Source organism: Choloepus didactylus, chromosome 26 (genome assembly GCF_015220235.1).
Source record: "Choloepus didactylus isolate mChoDid1 chromosome 26, mChoDid1.pri, whole genome shotgun sequence".
NCBI classification, from domain to species: Eukaryota; Metazoa; Chordata; class Mammalia; order Pilosa; family Megalonychidae; genus Choloepus; species Choloepus didactylus.
Genome location: NC_051332.1, coordinates 9,064,375 through 9,078,616, shown reverse-complemented (window position 1 = coordinate 9,078,616; position 14,242 = coordinate 9,064,375). Strand labels below are relative to the sequence as shown.

Here is a 14,242-nt window from a genome sequence, read left to right as displayed (position 1 = left end):
CGACACAACCTAACCCTAAACCCTAAACCCTAAACCCTAAACCCTAACCCTAACCCTAACCCTAACCCTAACCCTAACCCTAACCCTAACCCCTAACCCCTAACCCCTAACCCCTAACCCCTAACCCCTAACCCTAACCCATGATGTAGTTTTTTCAATCATTCAATTCAAAATATTTTCTAATTTTTCTAGTTACTTCTTTTTTGATCTATGTGTTATTTAGAAATTTATCTTAAATGTCTATACAGCTGGGATTTTTCAGTTACCTTATACGTATTGATTTCTAATTTATTGTTGTCAGCAAACATTCTGAAAGATTTCAATATTTTAAAATATACTGAAACCTATTTTATGGAGCAACATACATTTAGATTGATTAATGTTCCTTGTGCTCTAAAAAAGTAGAAATAATGGCCCACTTTTAAATTACTGCATTTCCTGCATTTCCTGGATCCCCTTGGCTAGGCTCTTTGCTGTGAGATACCACCAGTGAGTGGGATTTGAGAGATTTTCAAGTGAAGGTAATATGGAGCATTTTTCTGCTTCCATGATAGTGGGAAAGGAGAACTCAGAAATTTTCCCTGTGTTTATTGACTTTGAAGCTTAGATCAGGAGATAGAAATGACAGACTTGGTGCATTCATGGATAACTATTAGTAGTTAAGGTGTGAGAACAGGTGTTCCCAGCAAGAAACCCTGCAAGAGGAAACCAGGGCCCTCCCAAGAGGACTTTCCATGTCAGGCAGGAGTTAACTTAGCTGAAGACTGTGGGTCATTAGTCAGTTTACAGAAGGGGAACACCAGTATTGGGGTTTCCTTTCAGGATGGTGACCCTAGCTTCAGTGCAGAATATATGGGGAGGGTGTTGGAGCAAGGAACTGGACATCCAGGAGATACCAAACAACCTAATGTTAATAAATAGACGACAATAGATACAGGGACATTTGTGACAGATGATTAGAAAATTTAACCTGCTGGCCTTGGGGGTAGGTTGCATGAGAGGTGAGCAAGATGTAAAACACTATCATTTGCTTATTCAATGATGTATCTTCAATGCCTACCATGGCCAGGAGATCAAGATATGGCAATGAGCCAGAGGGGCAGGACCTGCTCCCAAGGAGCCTGCACCTGTGATTGGATGGCTGAGGGCTCAGTAGGTGAGATACGTTCACTGAGGGAACAGGCACAAGAGGGACATGTTAGGGGACAGTGATGGTGAGTTTGAATTTGAGTGGCCTGTAGTTCATGAAGGCAGGTAAGACACAGAAGTGCTTGGGATTCACAGTTCTGGAGATCTGGAGGGGGATCACCTGGAATGAAAGATCTGCAAAATGTCAGAGGTTGGACAGAACCAGCCACTGGAGAGGGATGCTGGACCAAGAGATCACTAGGTGAGAAAGATGCTCAAAGACCAGCCATCATGAATCTTGCCCTTGAAAGGAGGGCAAGAGGAGCCCCTACCCAAAAATAGCTGAAAATAGCAGCTCCTGAGGAAGGGGCCTGAGATCAAGGTTGTGTCAGACATTGCACAGAGGCTCAGAGATGACCCACTGAAGGGAGTTCTCACTGTGACATCAGGAAGTAGATGTGATGTCTCCATGGCCATGTCAGCAGATGGCAGTGCTTGGGGGGACTGCAGAGAGAGGGAGGGAACTGACAGCCCTTCCCAAGGGATGTTTTCCTTGGCTTCATTGCAGAGGAAGCTCAGAGGAAGGGCAAATGTCCCCCAGAGCACAAATCTAGGTGGCAAAGTTGTTAAAGAGAAAAGGAATGCAATTTCAAAGAAGTTTACATGCTTTTTAGAGAAGAATAGTTCTGGGTTGTGTTTTATCAAATAAATGGGCCTTCATCAATTAATCTCTTCCTTTTCTGAGAGCAGGGTTGGTTGGAGAGCCACACAAGATAACATGAGCCTGAAGCAAGTGTCATGTCACCTCTTCAGGGTTTCCAAAGGGAGAGAACAGCCCTGATGACCATGTGGAGTAGGAACTGAGTCACACCTGGCCAGGTAGGGAAGTACAACAAGACACTGGTAAGAGAGTTTATTCTCCAAGGGTTCTCAGAGCACCCAGAACTGTGGCTGCTACTGTTTGGCTGCTTCTTCTCCCTCTACATCATAGCCCTCCTGGGAAACACTCTGATCATCACCATCATCAGCTACAGCTCTGGCCTCCACAGCCCCGTGTACTTTTTTCTGTTGAACATGGTCACCATGGATATCATCTGCACTTCCTCTGTGCTGCCCAAGGTGCTGGCAGGCCTGGCCTGGGAGGGAAACACCATCTCCTTCCAGGGGTGCATGGCCCAGCTGTTCTTCCTCATCTGGTTTCTATCTTCTGAGCTGCTGCTGCTCACAGTCACGGCCTATGACCATTATGTGGCCATCTGCAAGCCACTGAATTATAAGACCCAAATAAGTCTGCAGCTCTTCATAGCTGTGACTGTGGCTGTCTGGGCCTTTGGTGCCCTGAACTCCTCCATCCACATTGGTTTGATGGCACAGCTGTCCTTCTGCGGCCCCAATGTCATCACTCACTTCTTCTGTGAGATCCCCCCACTTCTGCTGCTCTCCTGCAGTCTCACCTGTGTGAACAGCATCATGACCATCTTGGCCAACTCCAACTATGTAGGCATCAACTTCCTTCTTATTCTTTTGTCCTATGGCTACATCATTGCCAGCATCCTATGCATCTTCTCAGCTGAGGGGAAGTGAAAGTCCTTCTCCACCTGCTCCTCCCACCTCATCGTGGTCTCTGTCTACCACTCAGCTGTGTTCTGTGCCTACATCAGCCCAGCCTCCAGCTACAGCCCTGACAGAAGCAAACTTGCTGCAGTGCTTTGCACAACTGTGAGCTCCACCCTAAACCCACTCATCTACACACTGAGGAACAAAGAGTTCAAGGCAGCCCTAGGGAAACTCTTCCACTTCTTTAGGCATTAAATGCAATTCATCTATCCTGTGTTGCCTGATGCCCAATTTCTGAAGACCATATTTATAGAAGTAAGGCCTAGCTATCACAGTTTTTGCAAAATCATCTTCAGCTATGGGTGCTGTCCAAAATGCTGTGGTTTTCCTGGGTTGTAGGCTTTGTTAGAATTGCATGGAGGTAGTGCACTGGCCCCAGCATGGTATATCTTGAAGTGAGCACATAATGAATGTTGGATCTATGGAACCACACCTAGTTCCTGAGAGGCACTCTTTTTGAACTCTGGGAGAAATTTCATGCTCTGGGTGACCTCTCAGAGAGGCCAGACACCTAAAACTGCCCCCTCTGCCTTTCCTGATCCAGTCTTCCTTATATCACTATCCCTTCATCATACCCTAAACTCTAAATGAAAGTGTTGACCAGCTTTACTAATATCTGATCTACCTGGCACCATTCATCATCCCCACCAATGCACTGCACCAATTCATGCACTTCTCCCACCAATGCACTTGTCCACAGTGGTCCTTTTGCCCAGGATCCCCCTCCCATCAGTACACACCAAAAATCTGTTCACATTCAAAGCCAGCTGAAATGACCTCTTGCATCAAAGTCTTACATCATCTTTTGAGCCAGAAATAGAAGCTTGTTGTGTCATATGAAGTGCAATCCCCGGGATACTAATTTCAGGCTCATCAGCATTAACATCAGCAGCATGAACCTCTTCTGTGGGAGGCATCTCTGCCTTGTTACACCCAGGGTGAAGTTTCCTCCTTGATAACTCCTCTACACTTAATCATACCTCATTTACAGAAACAAGACTGGGCAATAGCACCCCAGAAAATACAAGGGATTTCAAAATCTCATCATCTAGCCACATAAGTGGAAGCAGCTTCCCCAACAACAAACACAATCCCCAAATAGACAATGATAAGCACATCTATGAGGCTTACTCATGTTCAAGATGTAATAAATCCAACCTCTCTCACTCTCATTGCAGCCCATATTCAAAATCATATGTACATCTGCTGCTTTCCACTTGGAAAAGCCCCAACAATGTCCCTTACAAAAAGACAACCATCTTATTATACAAAATATTTCAGAAGTGCAGATCTGAAAAGTATTTGATATTCAGAATATATAAAGAAATCATACAGTTCAACAGTAAAAAGACAACCAGATTTAAAATGATAAAGGGCTTGGTAGACATTTCTCAAAAGAGGATACACAAATGGCTGAAATGCACATGAAAAGATAGTCAAGATCACTAGAGATTAAGGAAATGCAAATCAAGACCACAACAAAATACTATGCCGTACACCCACTAAAATGGCTACTTTAAAATAAAACAGAAAATTACATGTATTGGAGAAGATGTGGAGAAATAGAAGCACTCATTAATTATTGGTGGTAATGTATAATGGTGCAGCTGCTGTGGAAGGCAGTTTAGCACTTCCTGAGAAAGCTGAGTAAAGAATTATCATATAACCCAGCAGTCCTCCTTCTATGTACACACCCAAAGGAATTGCAAACATGAATTTGGGCATATATTTGCATCCTGATGTTTGTAGTGTTCATAAGTTATATTCACATTTTCCAAAAGATGGATGCAACCCAAGTGTCTATCAATCATTGAATGAATAAAGTGTGGTGTAGACATACAATAGAATATTAATTGGCCATATAAAGGATGTTTTGATACATGTGACAATATCATTGAAACTTGAAGACATCATGTTGAATATGGTAAGCCAGAAATAAAAGGACAAATATTGTATGTACTTCCTGATATGATATGAAATATTTGTAATAAGCAAAATCATAGTGTCAGAACCTAGAATATGTGGTTTCTGGGGCTGGGGGGATGTGGGAAATTTAAGTTAATGACTAAAATGTATAAAGAACATGGCATCATAAACAGCTACTGAAAACTCCTCTCCAGAGATTCAATAAAAAATAAGACAATTCTGAATTATTTGAAACTCTGGAGTAGGTTATAGACTGGGGAAGACCCTGCAAATGCTGAACTGAACTTTTTCTTTGTTTTTTCTTTTTTTCTCTTTTCTTTTTTTGCCTCTTCCTTTTTCTTTGTAGAAGAAGTGGAAATATCCTCATATAGATAATGGGGAATGCTATACTATCTGATTATACAGGGGACCATTGACTGTTTACTTAGGATGGATTGTATGGTGTGCAAATAAATCTGTTTAAAAATGAAAAGAAAGCACAAGTTCTGGAGAAAATGAGGAGAGAGGGACATACCTATTCATTGTTTGTGGGAAAGACTGTTTGGAGGGCTGTGTGTTTGTTCACAGGAGTCCAAGTATAGGGTTGCCATGTGATCCTGCAACTCTGTTATTGGGTATATATTTGTAAGAACTGAAAACAGGGACACAAATGGACATTTGCACATTGATATTCATGGTGGTAGTATTCATGATTTGCAATGGATGTAGGTGGTCTAAGGGTACATTGATGAACAGAAGGGTGAACTGTGGTGTATACACACAATGGAATACTGAGGGGCTGCAAGATGGAATGAAGTTGTGAGATTTGCATTTAGATTAATGGGTATTTAAGGCAGTATGTTGAGTGAAATATACCAGACATGAAAAGACAAACATTATAATGCCTCCTAATATGGACTACCTATAATGTGCAAACTCTGAGAATTGAATCTGAGAGCATAGATTATCAGGGGGAGGCTTATTGTAAACATTCTGAGATTGTAAGCTGTTACAGCAGTTACATCTACTCTTGAGCTGTAATGGTTATTTCTAAATTCGGAGATGCTGAGCTCTTTGTGTATAATATAGTCAGTCCCTGGAACTTGGGTGCCTGTGTGTCACCTGAGACTAGAACCAGAGTCCAGCATCTATGATGTCAGCATTACCTCATACAGCAAATATTAGCGTCTGAAAAAGAGATCAGACTTCAATTAGAGATATGAATGAAATGGACTTGGTTTGGACTAATGTAAATCAGACTAAAGGGTAAAGCTCAATATTGATGGTGTTTTAAAACCTCCACTTCTGTGTGAGATGAAAAGAACAGATGTTTTGTAGGTGCAAAATCTATATTTTTGTAGCACACTATATAATGTATTTTTTATGATCAGTTTATTCAAACACCATAATTACATGGTAATTGAATAGGGAGTGAAATCTGGTTGATTTGTACAAATTAGTGTGAAGACCTGATACATCCCAAGGTAATTTGGTCACAGAATAAAAATTTATTTGCAGAGCCCCCCTGACAGACTGAGGGAAAATGTGGAAATATTAAACCCCCACCTGGGGAATTACTGATATTCTCACAAGCATTGAGGACTACAAACTTAGAAGTCTGAGCCCTTGATATTGGGGCTTGCCCTTATGAAGCTGGTTACTGCAAAGGAGAGGATAAGCCTACTTGTAATTGTGCCTAAGTGTCACCCCCAGAGAACCTATTTTGTTGCTCTGATGTTGCTTCTCTCTCTAAGCCAAATCAGCAGGTAAACTCACCACTGCCCCCATCCCTGAGCAGGACATGACTGCAAGTGGTGTAAATCTCCCTGGAAACCTGGGCCCTGAATCATGGGGTTGAGAAAGTCTTCTTGACAAAAAAGAGGGAAGAGAAATGAAACACAATAAAGTTTCAGTGGCTGAGATATTTCAAATGAAGTCAAGAGGTCATTCTGGAAGTTATTCTTATGCATTATATAGATATCCCTTTTTAGTTTTTACTGTATTGGAATAACTAGAAGGAAATACCTGAAACTTGAAATGTAACCAAGTAGCCTTGATTCTTGATGATGATTGCATAACCATACAGCTTACACTGTGTGACCATGTGATTATGAAAACCTTATGGCTCACACTACCTTTATCTAGTGTATAGACAGATGAATAGAACATGGGGACAAAAAATAAATGACTATTAGGGAGGACTGGCAGATGGGGTGTTTTGGGTGTTCCTTTTTATTTTCATTTTTATTCTTATTTTTTGTATGGTAATGAAAATATTCAAAACTTTATTGTGTTGATGAATGCACAAATATATGATGGTACTGTGAACAATTGATTGCACACTGTGGATGATTGTATGGTTTGTGAACATACCTCAATAAATTAGAATTTAAAAAAAATCTATAGTGTTTTTATTTTCATTGATTGTAAGGTTTGGGTAATGGATTTGAATCTATTAGGTACCCTACAAAAGCCATATTCTGTTTTCCCATATTTCTTATTGTAGAATATAATATGTATACATAGATGTGATAAGTTTCCACATGTAATTTAACAAGTAGTTAGAGAGCAAATTTCCAAGAATATTATGGGTTAGAGTTTCAGTTATTTCCTTATTGTGAAATATATATATGAAAAGATAATATCTTTCAAATTATGATTTAACAAGTAGTTATATAGGAAATTTCCAAAGTTGTTATGTTACAGTGCCATAGTTTCAGTTGTTTCCTTACTGTGATATATAATCTTATACAAAAAGTGATAGCTTTCAAATTTCAATTTAACAAGTAGCTATAGAACAAATTTCAAAGAATGCTATGGGTTACAGTTCCACGATTTCAATTTTTTCCTTCTAGCTATTGTAATACCATAACAACTAAGAAAAAGAAAATTATATAGAGATTTAGTATTCATAATCATTTGTTAAATTCCATCTTGTCTGTTTTAACCCCTTCCTCTACTTTAATCACTTTCTTGATCTTCATGGATGTCTAGGCAGTAACCACCGTAACTTGTTCATGTTGAAAAGGGGTGTTCAGATTTAGATGGTATAGTTCTCTGAAGGATTTATGTTTCTGAAGAGTAAGCTTAGAGATTGAAACTTTTATAGGCTCACGGATCCAGGTATTCTTTGAGGTTTTGGGATGACTGTTGACTTGAGCTTATCATATTGTGGTCATTTGGCATATCTAGGTGAAGCTTACATAGGGGTAACCTCCAGGACAGCCTCTTGACTCAATTTGAATGCTCTTAGCCACTGAAGCATTATTTTGTTGCCTTTCTTTTCTCCCTTTTCATCAAAAAAGCATTCTCAATCGCACAAATGTCAGGGTCAGGCTCATTCCCAGAATCTGTTTCCCACATTGCCAGGAAGACTCATTCATCTGGGGGTGTCCTGCCCATGTTTGGGGGAGGGTGATGGATTTATTTGCAGGGTTAGGCTTAGACAAAGTGCACATAGGAGCAACAAAAGAAGTTCTCTGCAGGTGACTCATAAGCATAATTATAGGTGGGCTTAGCCTCCCCTTTAAAACCATAAGTTTCACCTCAGCAAGGCTGAAGAGTGAGGGCTTGATTTGTAAAGGAGGGTATTCCTGAGTTCACATAGCATATGTTATATCCCTGATAATCCATCCATATCTCAAATTATCATCACTTAATTTTACAATCCTCATGATTCTCCATTTTAAAAAATTCTCATGACTCCAAACACCTCATAGCTCTTTTCAGCCCTTAGTTGTCCCTAGGATTTGTGTGGTACCAGTATAGTATTCCTATTAATTTTAGTCCCTAGTATGCAATAGGTATATTTTTCCCATATACCCTTCTGTTTTCCACTCTCTGTGCTAGCATCTTACCTTAGAAGTATATCATGAAAACCCCTGTCTATATTTGTGGTGATGATCTGTGGAAAACATGCCTTTAAACAACCCCTTTCAATACTATTCACCTTCAATACAAGTCTGATACTTATAATCCCATTAACATTCATCAATCCTATCTGTTCCCATACCTTTGAATTCACTATTATTAACATATCTGAACATGTAAGATTATAATTACCTCTCAGCTTCTATCACAAGGTCCCCAGTATTCTACATTATAAGGCATTGCTTTTACATTGTCCTTGGAGTTTATAAAAGTAACATATAACATCTCTCCTTCTGTGTCTGACTTATTTCACTCAGCATTATATCTTCAAGGTTCATCCATGTTGTCATATGTTCCAGGACCTTGTTCCTTCTCACTGCTGTGTAGTATTCCATCATGTGTATATACCGCATTTTGTTTATCCACTCATCTGTGGAAGGAAACTATGATTGTTTCCATCTCTTGGCAATTGTGAACAATCCTGCTATGAGCATCTTTGGACAAACGTCTGTTCTTGTCACTGCTTTCAAATCAGCTGGGTATATACTGAGAAGTGGTATTGTTGGATCATAGGGAAATTCAATATCTAGTTTTCTGAGAAACTTCCAAACTGTCTTCCACAGCAGCTGTACTATTATACATTCCAACCAGCAATGAATAAGAGTTCTAATTTCTCCACATCCTCTCCAGCATTTATTGTTTCCTGTTTGTTTAATGACAGCCATACTTATTGGTGTGAGATGGTATCTCAATGCATTTTTGATTTACATTTCCTTAATAGCTAATGAAGATGAACACTTTTTCATGTGTTTTTCAGCCGTTTGTATTTCCTCTTCAGAAAAATACCTTTTTATATCTTTTTCTCATTTTTCAATTTGGCAGTTTGAACTATTGTTCCTGAGTTGTAGAATATCTTTATAAATGTAGGATAGAAGTCTCTTATCAGATATATGGCTTCCAAACCTTTTCTTCAATTGAGTTGGATGCCTCTTCACATTTTTTACAAAGTCTTTTGAGGCAGAGAAGCAAAAGAGTTTGAGATATTCCCATTTATCTATTGTTTCTTCTGTGTCTTGTGCTTTGGGTATACAACCTAAGAAGCTACCTCTTATTACTAGGTCCTGAAGATGTTTCCCTGTTATCTTCTAAGAGTTTTATTGTGCTGACTAATATATTGAGGGTTTTCATCCACTTTGAGTTAATTTTTGAGTAGGGTGTGAGGTAGGGGTCCTCTTTCATTCTTTTGGTTATGGCTATCCAGTATATTTGTTGAAGAGACTCTTCTGCCCAGTTCTCTGGATGTGGGGGCTCTATCAAAAGTCAGTTGACCACATATCTGGGGGTCTATTTCTGAACTCTCAATTCAATTCTATTGATCAATATGTCTATCTTTATACCTATACTATGCTGTTTTGACTACTGTAGCTTTATAGTAGGCTTCATGTAAGTCCTCCCACTTCATTTTTAATTTTCCAGATATTTTGGGCAATCTGAAGCCCCTCTTCCTTCCAAATAAATTTGATAACTAACTTTTCCAAGTCTGTAAAGTAGGATGTTGAAATTTTGGTTGGAATTGCATTGAATCTGTAGATCAGCCCGGGTAGAATTGACAACTTAACAATGTTTAGTCTTCCTATCCATGACCACAGAGCATTTTTCAAATTCTTTAGGTCCTTTTAAATTTATTTTAGGAAATGTTTGTAATTTTCTGTGTAGAGGCCTTTTACATCCTTGGTTAGGTTTATTCCTAGGTACCTGATTTTTTAAGCTGTCCTTGTGAATGGAGTTTTTTTATTGCCTCTTCAGTTAGATCATTACTAGTGTACAGGAAAATTACTGACTTATGTGCAATAATCTTATATCTTGCCACTCTGCTGAATTTTTTATTAACTCAAGTAGCTTTTTCATTGAATTCTCAGGATTTTCCAAATATAAGATCGTATCATCTGCAAATAATGACAGTTTTGTTTCCTCCTTTCCTATTTGGATACATTTTATATCTTTGCCTTGGTGAATTGCTGTGGCTAGAACTTCTAGCACAATGTTGAATAACAGATGTGACACTGGGCATCCTTGTCTCATTCCCAACCTTGGGGAGGCTTTTAATCCTCTCACAATTGAGTGCTATGCTCGTGGTGGTTTTTTCATACATGCCATTTTTCACGTTAAGGAAGGTTCCCACAATTCTTATCATTTGAGGTTTTTTTTTAAAAAAATCAAAAAAGGATGTTTAATTTTGCCAAGTGACTTTTTCAGCATCTATCAAGATTATCATTTTATTTTCCCTTTCAATTTGTTAATATGTTGAATGACATTAATTGATTTTCTTGTATTGAACCACCCTTGCATGCCAAGAATGAGCCACAGTTTACATTGTGTGACCATGTGATTGTGAAAACCTTGTGGCTCACACTACCTTTATCCAGTGTATGGATAGATGCATAGAATATGGGGACAAAATTAAATGAATAATAGATAAGGATGGGGTGATGGGATGTGTTGGGTGTTCCTTTAACTTTAATTTTTATTCTTATTTTTAGTGTGGTAATGAAAATGTGGAAAAATTGATTGTGGTGATGAATGCATAACTACATGATGGTACTGTGAACAACTGTACACTGTGGATGATTGCATTGTTTCTGATTATATGTCAATAAAACTGAATTTAAAAATTCTATACAGTTTTTATTTTAGTGGATACCAAGGTTTTGGCAGTGGCTACTATGCTGGTTTGAATCTTTTCTATATCCTAAAAAAGCCATGCTCTTTTAATCCAATCTTGTGGGTGCAGACTTATGGGTGGAATCTTTGATTAATTTGTTTCCATGGAGAGGTGACCCACTCAGTTGTGGGTGAGACCTTCTGATTAGATTATTTCCATGGAGATGTGACCCTGCCCATTCAAGGTCAGTCTTGTTTACTGGAGTCATTATGAGAGCTCAGGGAGAGAGAGAGGGCTCATAACCAGTAGAGACCCAGAAGTTGGGAGGTGCTATGCTAAGAGATGAAGCCCAGAGTTTGCCCCAGAGAAGCTAAGTGAAAATCCACAGATGCATAAGGAGAAAGCCACTGGAATCAGAATTGGAAATCAACACAGATCAGGAGCAAAGAACCAGCAGACACCAGCCACATACATTCCCAGCTGACAAAGGTGTTCTGTACACCATTGGCTTTTTCAACAGAAAATGGATCTACCGCTTGATTCCATAATTTGGAATAGCCTTAGAACTGTAAATTTGTGTATAAACCCCTATCATAAGAGTCAGTACATTTCTGGCAGCTTTAGAAAACTGGAACAGATGGTAATGCTGGTAGCATAACATTGTGAATGTAATTAACAATACTGAATTACATATTGGAATATGGTTAAAAGGGAAAATATTAGGTTGAATAGGTGATTGATACTAGAAAAATATTTAAGAAGTGAACTGCAGTAGATATATCATTGTCAGATGAAAGAGAATTTCTGCCTAAAAAGATTAGAAGAAACACAGCAGTATATTATATGTTGATGGATGTCTCAATCCACCAAGAAGATATAAACTTAAATCATATATACACCTAAAAATAGAGCCCCAAATTATATGAAGTAAACATTGAAAGAACTGAAGGGAGAAGTAAGTACATATGTCATAATAATTAGAGAAAAAAACAACTTCAGGCTCTGGGTGACTTATATAGTTTAAAAATTAGAAAAGAGATTACTACTACTTATCTCTAAATTGTTAATACTGTTTTCTCATTTTATTCTATGATTAGTTTAGCTGTTATATCATATTGATAAAGATACATGTGATTAGAACTGCATTCAATCTTGCTACAATATTTATGACATCTATGATTAATCTAACAGCTGCAACTCCAGCCTGTTCTCACAGAGGATCACCTGATTACGTGTAATCTATATCTAAGAAAGTTGAGAAGGGCTTTCTGCTTTCTTGAAAATATTCACAGATTTTTTTTTAACTATTTGGCTTCTCCTTCAGTATAATCTCCTAATATAGGACTTGAAGAGGATAAAACATCTGTCTCAGTTATTATAGCAAGTACTTTCCACTTTTTATCATTTGGAAATGAGTGTTTTTAGGTAAAAGTTCTGTTAAATATGCTTCTATAGCACAAGGAATAACTGGTTTTTCACTATGAGAACAGAAAACATCAGGTGGTATATGAGAGAAGCATGGACAGAAGGAATTAGCATTCTCATTATCAGATTCCCCAGTTGTAGAGATATTATCCTGCAATATCCCTAAGTGAAAGGAAGGCTACCAAAAATTTACCAAAGTTTTTTGATTCATAACTCAGGCTTACCAACAAGCCTGCCAGAACTTTTTCAATATGTTCATATGTTAGGTCAAGAGAAGCCCAAAATTCAATTAGAATAGTAAAAGACAAGGACCCATATATATGACCATTAAAGTACTCCCCATGATCTAGGTTGAGATAAAATCATATCCCCACAATTGTTAGATGCCATTCTTAAGGTATTTCCCTGCAAGATTAATTGGGTCAATGTCCAAGACTGCAAGCAGTGTAAACACCAACCTGTCTTTGATTTTGAAGAAACACTAGAAGTATTTCCTGAACACTCTACATTATCCTTAGATGATCCCAGAGCCAGAATTGTTTTTACTGCTGTGTTTGTTTGTCAATAGACAAAAGGCTGACTTTGCAATCTTAATAAAAAGGCACAGATTTTACTGGGAAATGGTCTCCATAATTGAGCTGCCAAACTTAACTAAACAGTTAGCTTGCACCTAGAAACAGAAAAAGGCCACTAATCCAAACTACCAGCTTTACAATTAAAATTGCAGATGTCTCTTAAATCATCTGATATTCCAAGACTTCATGAGGTCTCCTTTTTATTTTTTTATTGAGATTGCTCACAAACCATAAAATTATCCAAAGATCCAAAGTGTACAATCAATTGCCCATGGTACCAACATACAGCTGTGCATCCATCACCACAATTATTTTTTTCAAATTTTACAACATTTTCATTACTCCAGAAAAGAAATAAAGACAATAAAAGGAAACTGAAACCCTCCCATACCCCTAAGCAACCCCTCCATTATTGATTCATAATTTTGGTTGAGTACATTTTTTACTGTTGATAAAAGAATGTTAAAAAATTATTAATTGTAGTAAATTATATACTACAGTATAGGTACATTTTTCCTATATGCCTATTATTAACTTCTAGTTATAGTGCCATACATTTGTTCTAGTTCATGAGAGACATTTCTAATATTTGTACAGTTAATCATGGACATTGTCCACCACAAGATTCACTGTTTTAGACATTTCCATCTTTTAACCTCCCACTTTCCTTCTGGTGACATACATGACCCTGAACTTACCTTTTTCACTACCTTCACATAGCATTCATCACTGTTAGTTATTCTCACAACATGCTACCATCACCTTCAAGAGGTTTCTTTTTGTTGCAAACAAACAGGACACTGGAGAAATGACTGCTTTAAACTAAAAAGCATGAGGACCCCAGATGGCAGATTAGAAGAGACAGAGCAAAATACTTCTCCATGAAAAACACTGAATAAAAGAAAGTGTTCCAGAATATCAGTTTCAGTGTTGTACCAGCTGAACAAGGTGCACTACATCCACAGTGACTGTGCACTTGATGAAACTGAGAGTCTCTGTTTGGAAATGAGGGAGTGAGGCTGCTGGGGAAACAGCACCCACACCAGGGTGGGGAGAAAAC

The 14,242-nt window shown here is 38.3% G+C and overlaps 1 protein-coding gene across 1 annotated transcript in view; it reads left to right on the top strand.

Moving 5' to 3' along the window:
- Positions 1-2,940, top strand: part of LOC119520739 (olfactory receptor 13A1-like) — a 14,870-nt gene extending 11,930 nt beyond the window's left edge. Inside the window, 1 exon segment of the mRNA XM_037818696.1 lies at positions 2,008-2,940. Coding sequence (XP_037674624.1) covers positions 2,008-2,940 — 933 coding nt within the window.
- The last annotated feature ends 11,302 nt before the right edge of the window (positions 2,941-14,242 follow it).